The sequence below is a fragment of the Callorhinus ursinus genome, unplaced genomic scaffold, assembly GCF_003265705.2.
Source record: "Callorhinus ursinus isolate GAN/ISIS: 27379988/994484 unplaced genomic scaffold, GSC_fseal_2.0 scaffold43, whole genome shotgun sequence".
NCBI classification, from domain to species: Eukaryota; Metazoa; Chordata; class Mammalia; order Carnivora; family Otariidae; genus Callorhinus; species Callorhinus ursinus.
Genome location: NW_027397105.1, coordinates 3,086,333 through 3,101,370, shown reverse-complemented (window position 1 = coordinate 3,101,370; position 15,038 = coordinate 3,086,333). Strand labels below are relative to the sequence as shown.

General features: G+C 52.7%; 2 protein-coding genes across 4 annotated transcripts; one reads left to right on the top strand and one right to left on the bottom strand.

The window, feature by feature from the left end:
• Positions 1 to 10,013: 10,013 nt before the first annotated feature.
• On the top strand, positions 10,014 to 13,631 carry SLC25A35 (solute carrier family 25 member 35). Of its 2 annotated transcripts, XM_025864332.2 has the most exons (5): positions 10,015 to 10,990; positions 11,812 to 11,877; positions 12,190 to 12,342; positions 12,703 to 12,837; positions 13,008 to 13,631. In XM_025864332.2, exons 1-5 carry the CDS (start codon positions 10,616 to 10,618, stop codon positions 13,179 to 13,181), a joined length of 903 nt encoding a protein of 300 aa, XP_025720117.1. In that variant the 5' UTR covers positions 10,015 to 10,615; the 3' UTR covers positions 13,182 to 13,631. The 2 variants fall into 2 exon arrangements, with proteins under 2 accessions (XP_025720118.1, XP_025720117.1); XM_025864333.2 differs by lacking the exon at positions 12,190 to 12,342 and having other exon boundaries at positions 10,014 to 10,990.
• RANGRF (RAN guanine nucleotide release factor) lies at positions 13,599 to 15,038 on the bottom strand. 2 transcript variants are annotated; one of them, XM_025864334.2, is made up of 5 exons: positions 14,866 to 15,038; positions 14,663 to 14,779; positions 14,284 to 14,440; positions 14,104 to 14,189; positions 13,599 to 13,878 (listed from the first exon to the last, which is right to left on the bottom strand). In XM_025864334.2, exons 1-5 carry the CDS (start codon positions 14,964 to 14,966, stop codon positions 13,755 to 13,757), a joined length of 585 nt encoding a protein of 194 aa, XP_025720119.2. In that variant the 5' UTR covers positions 14,967 to 15,038; the 3' UTR covers positions 13,599 to 13,754. The 2 variants fall into 2 exon arrangements, with proteins under 2 accessions (XP_025720119.2, XP_025720120.2); XM_025864335.2 differs by having other exon boundaries at positions 14,305 to 14,440.

Below are 15,038 nucleotides of genomic sequence, written 5' to 3'. Positions count from 1 at the left end.
GTGAACCTCTGCAGAGGACCGGGGTGAACTGGACCACCCTGGGCTCCCTGTCTTTCCCTTTTCCTCTCTCTGTCCCGGCAGACCCACCTGGAGCCTTCTCATCTGGCTGATTGTTGCTGAGACGTGTCCCCCACTCCCAGAAGCAGGACAGCATGTTTTGGGGGAACGGAAGCTCCCTGGAACTACACTCCAAATGTTCTAACATTCCCGACAAAGGGGTTCTACTGGGCCCACTGCTCAAAGCAACCGCAAAGACCAAAATCTCGACTTCCCAGAGCTATAACAATCACCATCTGTTTATTTATATGTATGCCCCATCTCATTCCAAAAGGAAACTGAGCTCTGAAAATCAGATCGTGCGATATACACCAGATTATTTTCACACCACATATTGTATTGTACAAATGCTTTTGCAAAGGTAGCAGGATTTTAAGTGTAGTCATACAGTCTCCCACCACCCTTGTGAGGCAAAGGCTTTCTATGTTTCCATATTCCAAAGGTACTGGCATAGTTTCAAGTCTGTATTCTGCCACCTTCTCCTAGCATTGCCTTATGACCATTGGTCATGTTGCTTCATGGTCTTTGTCACTCTACCTTTTCCTGGACTATAATATCACATCAGCTAGGTTTTACCATCTTGGTAAGAGCAGTAACAGTCTTCTAGAAAAGGCTTCACCCTCCCAACCCCTCCCCCCCAACTGTATCTAGTTCCAGGGGGACAACCAACCACCGCAGCCTCCTTGTGGCCATGGTTTGGTCAATCGCGGGACCCCATTCCTCTGGCCACAGCGACAGGCCCGGGAATACACGGGTCACCCCAGCCAAGACAGCCTCCTTCCCTGGGCCCCTGGGAAAGAGCCGCTTTCTCTTTCCTCCAAGGTCACAAAGCAGGAACAATGTAAGTCCAGAGCAATCAGACTTGGCCTCCCTTTCACCCCCTGCCCCCCTGCAATGGAGGAAACTAGTCAATAGTGGGAGAAAATGAGCCCCATACCCAAGGGAAGCACAGCCACGGGACGGAGGGGGCCTGACAACTCATGGGAGTCCCTTGGACGGCCGCATTTCCTGAGCCACTGAATTCCCTTTTGTGCCTAGGCTAGTTTGGAGCTGAGTTTCTGTCAGTTATTGCTGAAAGAATCTTGATGATTACAACCCATTCCCTCATGCAGGAATTGTGGGTAGCTTTCAGGTTTTGCCATTATGATGAATGCTCCAATGAACATTTTTTTTTTGTCCAAAACAAAACAAAACGCTTTCAATCTGAAATATGATTAACAAAGTAATCAAGGAGCTTCGATGTGATCGGTTTTGATTCTGCTTGAAGATTCTTTTCTGGAAGGACGCGAGAGCCCTCGGGTCTTATCTCCCAGCTCTTTACCTCCACATCAGGCAGCCGCAACTATTCCTTGAAAATCAGGTAGGGGCTTGGCCAGGCCAAGAGACAAGACATGTGTGCCCATCTGGGAAGACCACAGAAGCACAGATATAGTGGAGAGGAAAGTGGGCCCATCTGGAGAACAGTGAAGGGAAATCGTAGGGGTGCCTACGTGGCTCAGTTGGTTAAGGATCCAACTCTTGACTTTGGCTCAGGTCATGACCTCAGGGTCCTGCGATTGAGCCCCGCGTTTGACTCCCCACTGGGCGTGGACGCTGCTTAAGGTTGGTTTGGGGGTGAGCGTGTGATGCAAGCAGGGCCAAAGCATAATCCAAGCAGGACTTGGGGCCCAACTCACTGAAGAAGGGACTCGACTCTTGCTGGCAGCTTATTTCCAAAGATGACTGCCACAATCCCTCCCATCCCAAATGCCCTTTCGCAGCGTGACTGCCACTCCTCTCATCAAGAGGAAGAGTTTATGTTCCCTCCAATTCCATCTGGGCTGGCCCCCACGACTTGCTTGATCCAGAGAATTGGGGACGAACCGATGCTGTGCGTGTTTGGAGCCTGAAAAGGACTGGCAGCTTCTGCTTTATTCTCTTAGAAGCCAGCTATGGGATGCAGAAATGTGGGTAGACTCCTGGGTGGTGGGAGGCTGTGGAGGGAGAAGCCACTCAGAGAACCAGGATACCAGGATGGCCTAGCCACCAGCCAGGAGGGAGGTCTTAGGACACCTGGCAAGGCCATCTTGGCTCCTCCAGCCCATCTGATATCACCCCCGGGGCATCCACACCAACTTCTCCCTCTCTCTCTCTCTCTCTCTCTCTCTCTTTTTTTTTTTTTTTTTCAATTTTTTGATCCACAGATTCAAGAGCAATGAAATGGTTTGTGTCTCAAGCCGCTCAGTTTGGGGTTAATTCATTATGCAGCCATGGACAAGCAAAGCACGGTCTTTCCGCTGGGGCTGCAAGGCTGGGGGGACACAGGCCCAGAGCTGCTGGTGGCCATCAGTGAGGTGGCCTCAGAATAACACCGGCACAAGGGAGAGGCGGAGAGACACAGATTTGAGTCCCCGATTCCGCTGCCCTGAAATCATAGCTGTGTTTGCACTTCTCAGTTCTGTGAGTCAATAAATTCCCATCTGTAAGCTGCTTTTGGATTGGGTTTCTGTCACTTGTAACCCAAAAAAGGCTCTTACGAGGGGAGAAGAGTTGGCAATGAAAGAAATGTTGAGTCCGACTGGTCTCTGAGAGGGCCAAGACCTTGACCTCCAGTGGAATCCTGGGAGGACAAACCCTCCCCGGTATGGGATGAAATCAGAAGCGGGCCCTGAGGGAAGGATTGTCGGCTCTGGGAATCTACACAGGCTCTGATCTCAGTGAGGACCAAGGATTCTGTCCTCACTGCCACCAGGTGGAGTCTGAGACCTTTGGGTACAGGACCTGGCTGCCAAAATGAACCCATCAGCGTCCAGGGCCCCGCCAGCAGAGGTGCAGCAAGAGGAAGAGCCCAGGGCCCTCCACCCCCAGCATCCTCCCTCCCTCCCCTCTCCTTCCACCCCTTCTCTCGTGCACCTGGGGCCCACCTTTGGGTTCTCCCTCCACTCCTCTCAAATTCGTCTCAGGACATTTGTACCCAAAAAAGATGATAACAGTTGACAGTAGTCAAGATGACATGGTATTAGCAAAAGAATAGACATAAAGAGGGGCGCAGTTGGTTGAGCGTCTGACTCTTGGTTTCGGCCCAGGTTGTGGTCTCAGGGTCCTGGGATCGAGCCCCAAGTCCGCTGAGCGTGGAGCCTGCTTCAGACTGTCTCTCCCTCTCCCTCTGCCCCTCTCATCCCATGTTCTCTCTCTCTCTCTCAAATAAGTGAATCTATAAAAAAAAAAAATAGACACAAAGATCAATCAGAGAGAATAGAGAGTCCAGAGATATATTTAACTGATGTTTACCAAAAGAGCAAAGGCAATTTCATGGAGAAACGATAGTCTTCTCAACAAAAGTTGCTGGCACATTTGGACATCCATGTGTAAAAAAAAAAAAAATCTAGACACAGACCTTACACCATTCACACTCAAAAAAGATCATGGGGGGGAGCCTGGGTGGCTCAGTCATTAAGTATCTGCCTTCGGCTCAGGTCATGATCGCAGGGTTCTGGGATCGAGCCCCGCATCGGGCTCCCTGCTCCCTGCTCCGTGGGAAGCCTGCCTCTCTCTCTCCCACTGCCCCTGCTTGTGTTCCCTCTCTCTGGCTGTCTTTCTCTCTGTCAAATAGATGAAATCTTAAAAAAAAAAAAAAAAAGATCACGGGGGTGCCTGGGTGGCTCAGTAAGTTAAGCGTCTGCCTTCAGCTCAGGTCATGATCCCAGGGTCCTGGGATAGAGCCCTGCATTGGGCTCCCTGCTTGGTGGGGAGTCTGCTTCTCCCTCTCCCTCTGTTCCTCCCCCCTGCTCATTCTCTCTCTCTCTCTCTCTCTCTCTCTCAAATAAAGTCTTAAAAAAAAAAGACCATTGACCTATAAGTATAATACAAAATGACAAAATTTCTAGAAGAAAATAAAGGACCTAAGCTAGGTGACCTTGGGTTTAGCAATATGTTTTTAGATACAACACCAAAAGCATGGTCCATGAAAGGAAAACAATTGACGTTAAACTTTATTATAATTTAAAACTTCTGCTCTGCGTAAGACACTGTAGGAAAATGGAAAGACAAGTCATAGGCTAGGAGTAAACATTTGCAAGACACATATCTGGTAAAGGGTGATTATCCAAGGTACACAAATAGCTCGTAAGCTCAACAAACCAAAAAAAAACCCAATTTAAAAATGGGGAAAAGATCCAACACCTCACTAAAGAAGATATACGATAGTATAAATTTCCAGCTTGAAGATGAATAAGTTCTGAGGATCTAATGTATAGAATGACAAGTATAATTAACCATAATATTGAAAGTTGTTAAGAGGGTAGATCTTAAAGTTATCATCACCACACCCACACGTATACACACACACAAGGTCATTATATGAGGGGATGGAGGTGTTAATGTTATTGTGGTGATCATTTCACAATATATACACATACCAAATCATTAAGTTGTATACCTTAAACGTACATATGTTATATGTCAATAACATTTCAATAAAGCTGAGGGAGGAGATAAACAGATGGCAAGAAGCATGCGAAAAGATGCTTGGCAGGACGCCTAAGTGGCTCAGTTGGTTTAGCAACTGCCTTTGGCTCAGATCATGATCCCAGAGTCCTGGGATCAAGTCCCACATCCGCACTGGGCTCCTTGCTCAGCGGGGAGCCTGCTTCTCCCTCTGCCTGCCACTCCCACTGCTCCTGCTCTCTCGCTCACTTGCTCTCTCTCTCTCTGACAAATAAATAAAATCTTTAGAAAAGAAAAGATGCTTGGCATCATTTGTCATTAGGAAATTACAAATTAAAACAAAAGGAGAGACCACTACACACCCATTAGAATGGCTAGAACCTAAAACACTCACCCTACCAAATGCTGATAAGCTTGTAGAACAACAACTCGCATTCATTGCTGGTGGGAGCGCAAAACAGTACAGCCACTCTGGGAGAGAGTTTGGTGGTTTCTTGCAAAGCTAAACATGGTCTTACCATTTGATGTGGCAATAGTACTCATAAGTATTAACTCAGCTGGGATGCCTGGGTGGCTCAGTCGCTAAGTGTCTGCCTTTGGCTTCGGTCATGACCCCAGGGTCCTGGGATCGGACCCCGGATCGGGCTCCCTGCTCCGCGGGAAGCCTGCTTCTCCCTCTCCCATTCCCCCTGCTTGTGTTCCCTCTCTTGCTGTGTCTCTCTCTGTCAAATAAATAAATAAAATCTTCAAAAAAAAAGTATTAACTCAGCTGCTTTGAAAACCTATGTCTATATAAAAACCTGCACACAAATATTTATAGCAAATATATTTATAATAAATATATTTATTTATCATCAGCAAGCACTGGAAGCAACCAACTTGTCCTTCAATACATAAATGGATAAACAGATTGGGGCACAACCGCAAAGTGGAAAGTTATTCAGTGACAAAAAGACATGGATGAAGCTTAAATGCACATTGCTAAGTGAAAGAAGCCAGTCTGAAAAGGCCACATACCTATAGGATATTCTAGAAAGGCAAAAATAGCAAGTAGAAAGATGAGATGTTGCCAGGGCGGGTGGAAGAGGTAAAATACAGGGGACTTCTTTAGAATGGTGAGACTCCTCTGTGTAATACTGTCCTGCATTTGTCAAAACCCTTACAGCTTTACAGCACAGCCAGTGAACCTTAAATTCTTTTTTTTTAATTTTATTTATTTATTTGAGAGAGAGAGAGCATGAGAGGGGGGAGGGTCAGAGGGAGAAGCAGACTCCCCGCCCAGCAGGGAGCCCGATGCGGGACTCGATCCAGGGACTCCAGGATCATGACCCGAGCCGAAGGCAGTCGCTTAACCAACTGAGCCACCCAGGCGCCCTTAATAAGAAAATTTTTTAAAAAATCCCTTAGGAAACCAAGGTCTCCCAGGAAGGAATGCAGAATGTAACCAAATCTAACTGTATTATAAATGTATGATACAACTTTACCAAAGAGGGTGGGCTGGGTGAGGGGGGGAGGCGCTGACCTAAGTAACTTCAGAAATGAGTGGACTCTCTAAGATGACAGACAAAAGGATACTGCAGTTAAGCGCCGTACTGGAGTCGATCAGGTGGATTCCCATGGGGTTATGGGTTCACAGTTCTGAGAAGTCCTACACATGTACACTGGAAGTGAATAATTAAGTAAGTGGGTGGTGATAAGAAGCGTCAGGTTGCTCACTGTTGGAGTAAGAGTTTACAGAGAAGCACAGAGAGGAGGTAAAATGACCCACGTAGCAATGGATTAGAGCTGGAGACATCAGTCTGAACTCATGTTCAGCTTAATGAAGATACAGATGGTTACACACAGAAATACATACACGGGTTACTATACACACATATATTTACTTGCTCTCCCAGCTAAAAGCGTCTCAAAACATTGATATCCCAATGGCGACAAGCACGTCCAGGGTCCAGATTTTGTTTTTTTTTCCTTTTTTTCTTTTTCTTTTAAAGATTTTTTTTTTAAGCAATCTCTACAACCAATGTGGGGCCCAGATTTTGGTTTCTAATACCATTCTTCCATAAAAGGAACTAGAGATTCTTGGAGAAATGGCTGATTCTAGCACTGGGGCAGGGAATATACAAAAGAGCCTGGAGCATCTTGTTTTGCCAGAAAATAGGGAAACGCTTTAAAAAAAAATGTTTTAATTAAAAAAAATTTTTTGGGCTGCCTCGGTGGCTCAGTCGTTAAGCGTCTGCCTTCGGCTCAGGTCATGATCCCAGGGTCCTGGGATACCCTGGGATCACATCGGGATCCCCGCTCTGCGGGAAGCCTGCTTCTCCCTCTCCCACTCCTCCTGCTTGTGTTCCCCCTCTCTCTGTGTCTCTCTCTGCTAAATAAATAAATAAAATCTTAAAAAAATTTTTTTTTTTGATGGCGATGTGTCAAAGAAATACATGAAGCAAGTAAAAGAGCTCCCAGGGCTAAAGCTAGAACACTTGGGGCAACAAAATAAAGTGTGTGTGTATATATATAAAGTATATTGAATTACAACCCAAAATATAAAATAAAAATCCATGAGTCCATACTGATAGAAATCAATAGTTGAATAAGCAAATAACCGAGGGAGACAAACTTCCCATAAAGAATTCCAAATAAGGGGCGCCTGGATGGCTCAGTCGTTAAGCGGCTGCTTTCGGCTCAGGTCATGATCCCAGGATTCTGGGATTGAGCCCCACATCGGGCTCCCTGCTCCGCGGGAAGCCTGCTTCTCCCTCTCCCACTCCCCCTGCTTGTGTTCCTGCTCTCGCTATGTCTCTCTCTGTCAAATAAATAAATAAAATCTTAAAAAAAAAAAAAAAAGAATTCCAAATAAGTTGTGTAGATACTTCTCCCTCAAGGAGGCGGAGTCTAACTCTCCATTCCCTAAGTGTGGGCTGAGCATAGTGACTTCCTTCCAAAGAGGAGGGTATGGGGGGCGCCTGGGTGGCTTGAGTCGGCACACATCTGACTCTTGGTTTTGGCTCAGGTCATGATCTCAGGGTCATGAGATGGAGTCCCCCCCCAACTTTGGGCTCTGTGCTCAGTGGGGAATCTGCTTGAGATTCTCTCTCTCCCTCTCCCTTGGACCCTCCCCCCCTCAAATAAATAAATCTTTAAAATACTACTTTAAAAGTAGTCTGTCCGGGCGCTTGGGTGACTCAGTCAGTTGGGCGTCTGCCTTCTGTTCAGGTCATAGAATCGAGCCCCATATCAGGCTGCCTGCTCAGTGGGGAACTTGCTTCTCCCTCTTCCTCTGCCTGCCGCTCTGCCTACTTGTGATCTCTCTCTCTGTCAAATAAATAAAATCTTTAAAAATAAATAAATAAAAGTGGTCTATCTTTAGGACATATAGATATTAAAGATAAAAGGCTCAAGCCAGGGCGCCTGAGTGGCTCAGTTGTTGGGCATCTGCCTTCGGCTCAGGTCATGATCCCAGGGTCCTGGGATGAGCCACGCAGCCGGCTCCCTGCTGGCGGGGGGGTGGGGGGGGTGGGGCTTCTCCCTCTCCCACTTCCCCTGCTTGTGTTCCCTCTCTTGCTGTCTCTGTCAAATAAATCAAATTAAAAGAAGAAAAAAGAAAAGGCTTAAGCCAGGGGTAAGCGGCTGACTCTTGATTTCAGCTCAAGATCCCGGGGTCCTGGGATGGAACCCCGCGTGGGGCTCCCGGCTCAGCCGGGAGTCCGCTTCTCCCTCTCCCTCTACCCCTCCCCCCACTTGTGCTCTTCCAGTGGTTCCAAAACCTAAGCATACACCATAATAACCTGGCGGGTTTGTTAAAACAGTCTTTCACCTCCTGTTTACCTCCTGATTCAGGAAGGCTGGGACAAGACTAGAGAATTTGTATTTCTTCCCCAGGTACTCATGGTGCAGCTGATGCGGCTCCAAGGACCACACTTTGAGAACAACTGCTGTAAACTCTAGGATTAAAATGATTAAAATACTGAGTAAGTGTCATCCCATCCACAAGGTGGAGAAATCTAGGAGCATTCACCGGAAATTTTCAGGGGACTCTTTCAGAGCCCCTCTTGAGAATCTGGGGAGAAACCCCATTGTCTGCTCTACTTTACCCTCCGCCCCTCCTGTCTCCGTAAAGCTCAATGAGGTAGCAGCAGGAGGAGGGAGAGAGAGAGAGATGACTCAGACCCAGTCCCCGGGGGGAGGGGGGCAACCAAGAACTCCCAGGATAGTGAAAGGAGTCAGAGAGTAAACGATTGCTGATTAAAATGAGAAATGTGGGTAACTGCTTGAGGAGCAAAGCAGGATGGAGATGGCTGAAAGTGGAGAACTTGAGAAAGCTTCAAGGGTCGGGAGAGATAAAGCTCAAGGTGAGGAATGATTTGGGAATCACCAAAGGAAGGGGAAGGGCCATTCCCAGCAGTGGGAACAGGATACACGAGGGCACAGGGGTCTGGCAGCTCTTGACTTTTCTGGAACCCTGATAACTGGGCTCTTGGTAGGAGTCCAACACTTTCCCTCAGGTAAGTGCAATAGGTAATTAGCATTCCATTGACAAAGGAAGCTCTGAAACGTTAAGTAACTTGCCTAAGTTCATCCAGCTGGTAAGCAAGTAAACACACACTGGAGCTCCAAAGGCGCTCTGAGTCTAAATCTGGAGGCTGCCTCACACGCAGGCAGGCAGCCTCGGCCTCCTCCTCCCCCCCCCCCACCCCCGCCCCAGCTGACATCCCACATCCTGCTTTCTTTCTCCAAGCCTTCTTTCTCCTTCAACCCCTTCCCGGGGTTGCTAGCTTCCCCAGTCTGTTTTCTCAGCTCTCCCGTGATTAACCGTTACTAGACTCATGAGCAAAGACAGCAGTCCAGACTCACAGGCGCTCTCTCACCACTAGCTGACAGTGGAAAGCTAAACCCGGGGATCCACCTCCCTGCCTCGCCCCGTCCGCCCTTCTCCTCTGGATTGCCGCGAGGATCAAGAGCTCAGGGCTGTGGCTGAACTCCCACGCCATCCTTCGGGGCCCGCAGCAGCCACACCCCGGCGCTGGGACCTACGAATCCTGCCCCCAGCCTCAGGAGATCCGTCCGGTCCAGCAGGTGTGTGCCCTCCGCACCTGCGGGCGGAGCCGCAGCTTCTGGGCTCACCTGGCGCCAGGGCCGCGGGGGAGCGGATCTGCTGTTTGGCAGTCCCCGTCCGCCGCGAACCCAGACAGGAGGTGAAGGGACGGGCGCCCTCTGCCCGCACCAGGAGCAGCGCCAACCCCGCTCCCTCCTCCGCCCCGTAGGGGACCGCGACCTCCGCTCTCCGCCTCTGCGCCCGTCCCGTAGCCCCGGGCCCAAGCTCTCCTCCCCGGGAGAAATACAAGCTCCGCTCCCGGGGCGCCCCTCCCCGAGCCCCGAGTCTGGGGCGCCGGCGCCGGCGCGCGGAGAGTTAACTCCAACCGCCTCCCGGCGGATTCCGGGGGCCGGGTCGCCGAGAGCACCTCCCATTGGCCGCGGAGCCGGCTCGGCGCTGATTGGCTGGGGCTGCGGGCCCCGGCTCGCCTCGGCTCCCGATTGGGCGCCGCGCTCCGGTGGCTGGAGTGTGGCGGTCCGGCCTCCGCAGGCTGCCCCCGGCGAAGCTGCTGCGGGCTTCGGCGGCCAGCTACCCGGGGACGCTCATCCCTGGCCGGAGTTCCGACTTCCTTCCCCGATACAGACGCCACCGATCTTCTCCCGGATCCTCTTCCTCCGTAACCCGCTGCTTTTCTTTTTCCTTCCTCCCGGCTCCCATCTCCCGAATCCGCGCTTCCCTCCCCTGCTCCGGGGCCCCGGAGCCGACCATCCCCATCATCCACCTGCCATCCTCCTGGCTTCTTGCCCCTCCTTGACCTCAGATCCCGTGACCGACGGAGCCCTGGCATAACCTTCTCACCAGACTCTCCTAAACTTCTTTTCCTTCTCTCTTTGCCAGCTCCTGACTCCCAAATTCCAGCTAACCCTTGACCTCTTGACCTCTGACCCTAACATTCTGGACTCCAGACCTCTAAATTCCTATCTCCTGCAGCGGAAGGCGGGGGGACTGCTGACACGGAGGCCTCCCCCTGAGTTCTGACCCCGTTTCTGAAGCTTGTTTTTACTTTCTTACTCCTGGGCCACTTCCTGTTACTGCTACCCCACCATGGACTTCTTGATGAGTGGCCTGGCAGCCTGCGGGGCCTGTTTGTTCACCAACCCCCTGGAAGTGGTAAAGACCAGGATGCAGTTGCAGGGAGAACTGCAGGCCCCGGGCACCTACCAGCGGCACTACCGAAACGTCTTCCATGCCTTCATCACCATCGGCAAGGTGGATGGCCTGGCTGCCCTGCAGAAGGGACTGGCCCCTGCTCTCTTATACCAGTTCCTGATGAATGGCATCCGCTTGGGCACCTACGGGCTGGCTGAGGCTGGGGGCTACCTGCACACAGCCGAAGGCACCCTCAGCCAACCCCGCAGCGCTGCAGCTGGGGCCCTGGCTGGGGTCATGGGAGCCTACCTGGGGAGCCCCATCTACATGGTGAGAAGAAGGGTCTTGCCTGGGGCCTTCAAGCAGACCCTTGGTGCAGGGTGGGGCCTGGGCCTTCACAACCTGACACTGAGATTGGAAGTAGGTTTGTGTCGGGGACAATGAGGAGTTTGAGTGCCATACATCCGCGGGTGTAGGGTTCAGGAAAAGTCCCGGGCACCACAAAATTAGAATCCCACAGTCTCCTCCTTTGAGTTTTCTGGAATAGGTGAAGGGTCAATAGCCTGAGGCCCAGAGAAGGGAAGTGACCAGCTCAAGGTCACACAGCTGCTTGTTGCTAGGACTAGGTCCTGCTTAGTGCTCCTCCTGGAAGACACTGGGAGGCAGGCAGTTCTAGAAGAGAGGCAGTCTGGTCTCACTCCCAGGGTGCGACATTCAGGGACAGTGACCCCTCCAGAGTCAACCGGCCCCAGGGTTGGTTGGGGAGCCTGGTCACGGTGTTGGCTAGAGATCCAGTCTGGGAATAGGAGCTGATATGAGAGGCTGGACCCCCAAGTGTTGCCTAACGGGGAACGCTCTTAGGAAATGTTGCCATTCTCTAACCTCTCCATCCCCCACCCAACCCCCAAAGGAAGGAGGATATAGGGAGGGTGGGGTGTCTTGCAGTGCTAGGAGATCCATCCCCTGGGACTGGAGCCAAGGGACACAGAGTCCCATGACCAATGTGTTAATGGGAACAACAATAATTATCAGATTAAGAGGATAGTCCTTGCTGAACACCCTAGAGGAAGTATGACGGGGTCAGGCGTTTGGGTCTTTGAGGTAGGAGGCTGGCCACTGGGCCATAGGCTGTGATACTTTCTTGTTCCCAGGTGAAGACACACCTACAGGCACAGGCGGCCTCAGAAATTGCTGTAGGGCATCAGTATAAGCATCAGGTGAGAGTTTTCCAACCCTGCTGGGGTCCCTGCCCATTCTTTCCCATTGCCCCCACCACCTCCCCACCCCAGCTCTCTGCCTGCCCCCGACAGCTGCAACCGAGCCCATCGATCCAGCCCCACCCTGCCCCTTTTCTGGAGCAGTGAGGGAGGGAGCAATGGCGGGTGGTAGACACATTCTGATTCTAAGTCCACACGGAACCAATTGCCCAGACGTGGGTGCCCGTGAAGGACCCATCCTTGGCAGTGTGAGGTGGCAGCCCCTGATGCTGGGGGGACTGAAGCCCACCCCTGTGGTCTTCCCCCTATCAGGGCATGTTTCAGGCGCTAAGCGAGATTGGCCAGAAACATGGTCTGGTGGGGTTGTGGCGTGGGGCCCTGGGCGGCCTGCCCCGAGTTATCATCGGTTCCTCCACCCAGCTGTGCACCTTCTCATCCACCAAGGACTTCATCACTCAGTGGGAGGTACTGCCCCAGGGGAAGGGGTGGGGCCACCCTGGGACTGCGGGCAGGGGGCGGGCAAGCTGAAGGGGGCCCCAGAGGGGACAGTGCTCATGGTCAATGTCAGGGAATGGCAGGAGGGCCTGGGGGTTGCTGACTCTACACCCTCCCCACTCATCCTCTTGTCACTTCCTCCCAGATGGTGCATCTGAGTTCTTGAGCATCCTGCCCTTCCTACTTCACAGTGTTCCCACACCGTGTCCTAACTGGTGGCATGGAGGCTCCCTGAGTTACCAGCCCTCTACTCTCTCCCCAGGGCAGGGCCCGTCCTTTCCTAGGGGTTGAATGACTGGCTGACAAACCTCTTCCTCCTTCCACCCTTAGATATTTCCTCCCCAGAGCTGGAAGGTGGCCCTGGTGGCTGCCATGGTGAGTGGCATCGCAGTGGTCCTGGCCATGACACCCTTTGATGTGGTCAGCACGAGGCTCTACAACCAGCCCACCGACGCTCGGGGCAAGGTAAGGGAAGGCTCTGGAGGGCCGGCAGGCAGGGCAGGCCAGGCGGTGGGTGCAAGCGCGTGGTGGGCGCAGGTGGGACAGCCTGAAGTGCAGCCCGCTGAGATGAGGCCCCTGGTGGGCTCTGACAAACGCCTTCCCTGTGCTCTCCCTCCCTCTCAACCTGCTCTCAGGGCCTCATGTACCGGGGGATGCTGGACGCTCTGCTGCAGACTGCTCGGACAGAGGGCATTTTTGGCATGTACAAGGGTATAGGCGCCTCCTACTTCCGCCTTGGCCCCCACACCATCCTTTCCCTTTTCTTCTGGGACCGGTTACGCACCCTTTACTACACGTACACCAAATGACAACAGCCATTCTTTCACACACCACCGGCTCAGCACTCCTTGGACACTTCTGCCTCCACTCCCATGCCCTGGTGACTTCTGACCAGGTGACCTTTCGTCCCTCCAAGGGGGACAGCCAACTCCACTCCCCGTCTATTTTCTCAGGGTTGAATCACTACAAGGGACAGTCTCCCTCCCTTCCTAGGGTGTCACTCTTAAACCTTCCCTTTTAATCCGTCCTCCTGGACACTTCACACACACACACACACACACACACACCCTCAGGGCTGAACCAGTCACTCCAAAGTATTCCCTCCTTTTATCTGGACAGCCTTGGGTCCCTTCTGATCCTATGCACAAACTTTTAACTCCCCACTCCACGACCAAAGGGAACTGGGGGGACCCAGATGTCTTGTTAGATGCAAAGGCACAGAGATATTATCTTGGTTATAAAGCAAGTTTATTTCTGCAGACAGGAGGTGTCTTATGTTTATGCACAGGGGAGGAATTAGGGGCATATATCCAACCCTTGGTTCCCCTTGAAGAACGGGGTCCCCATGCACTTGAGCAGCTTCACGCAGTGTTTCAGCGTCTTTACGGGGGACCAAAGATGTTGGGGTCGTGCAGGGTCAGACTGGTCACCAGCTGTTCAAAGTCACCCAGGCTCCAGGGCGGAAGTGACAGACTTTCAGGGCCAAGAGATAACCTATTGTCAGGGCTTGGAGGTGGGGGGAACAGACGGAGAGAGAACATCATCCAGGCCGCGGGTGGGGAAGTTCCCACTTCCCGTGCCCCTTAGGACCTGAGTATCTGTGGCCCCAAACCTCTGGCCCTCTCCCTCTTCCTTGGAGGACCCCACCAGCCAGTCTCCCGGCTCTGCCCCTCCCAGCAGATCCTCCTGGGGACCCAGTCATGAGCCACGCATCCTTTCTGTCCTCCTTACGGGGGATCATTGAAGGTGAGCAGGAGATCAGTCTGGTACCGGGGCAGCCGCAGCAAAGCCTGGTGTGCGGTCACATCCTTTGCTACCTAAAGGGATCAGAGTTGAGATGCTTACCAGACAGCCCGCCCTCCCCCGGCCACTCCCTTCACCCCTCCAGGAATCTCACTCCCCTGCCCTCACCTGCTGGTTTTCTTTAGCTACCTGCTGCTTGCCAGAGAGGACCCAAGCTTCTTGACAGAAGCTCCTCAGAGCCAGGTTCTCCAAAGGGAGGGGCTGCACACTGTCCACCTGCATGGCCCTAGCCCCCTGCACCCCGCCCACGTCCTCAAAGTGGTACCTAGAGTAGGGGGGGCGGGGTCAGGGAGGGACGTCTCTCACTCCCCCAAACCCCCCGCCCCCCAGCATCTTTGAGTCTCTTAAGCTTCGTTCACTTCCGGTGATAAGGTGTGGCCCTGGGAGTTCTCATGGCCCTGATTTAACCGTCCAGCCGCAGGCCCCGCCCACCTCTTCGGCTCCGGCCCTCCCATTGGCCAGCCGCGCGGGCGGCCGCCTCCCTCACCGCGCAGCGTCCTCGCCCTGCACGTGGGCCTGCAGCTCCAGAAGTTCCACGACCAGGCTCTGGTCCGTCAGGCGGTGGCAGAAAACTTCCTGATTGTCCGGGACCGGCCGGAGGTCGCTGGAGAGAGGCGAGGCCGACCCCGGCTGAGCCCCGCTTCTGCCCGCATCCCACCCGGCCGGCCCGCGGCGCCCGCGCCTTCTCACCTCACGTCAAGGGCTCCGGGAGGGAGACTGGCGGAGAAGGCGCCCCCGAACAGCGGGTAGTGTCGCGTGGGCTCCATGGACCTGGCACTAGGTGCGGGCATTAGAGGGAAGTAGAAGAAACCCACGTGTGGCGCGCGGCATCACCTCCGCCGCCTCCGGTCCATCTTAGCTCC

Excerpts from the sequence above, each read along its gene's own strand:
- SLC25A35 (XM_025864332.2), top strand. The coding sequence starts at position 10,616 with ATGGACTTCTTGATGAGTGGCCTGGCAGCCTGCGGGGCCTGTTTGTTC. Across the intron at positions 11,878-12,189 it reads GGCATCAGTATAAGCATCAG|GGCATGTTTCAGGCGCTAAG; the intron begins GTGAGAGTTTTC and ends TCCCCCTATCAG. Across the intron at positions 12,343-12,702 it reads ACTTCATCACTCAGTGGGAG|ATATTTCCTCCCCAGAGCTG; the intron begins GTACTGCCCCAG and ends TTCCACCCTTAG.
- RANGRF (XM_025864334.2), bottom strand. The coding sequence starts at position 14,966 with ATGCCCGCACCTAGTGCCAGGTCCATGGAGCCCACGCGACACTACCCG. Across the intron at positions 14,780-14,865 it reads CCCGGAGCCCTTGACGTGAG|CGACCTCCGGCCGGTCCCGG; the intron begins GTGAGAAGGCGC and ends GCCTCTCTCCAG. Across the intron at positions 14,190-14,283 it reads TAGCTAAAGAAAACCAGCAG|GTAGCAAAGGATGTGACCGC; the intron begins GTGAGGGCAGGG and ends TGATCCCTTTAG.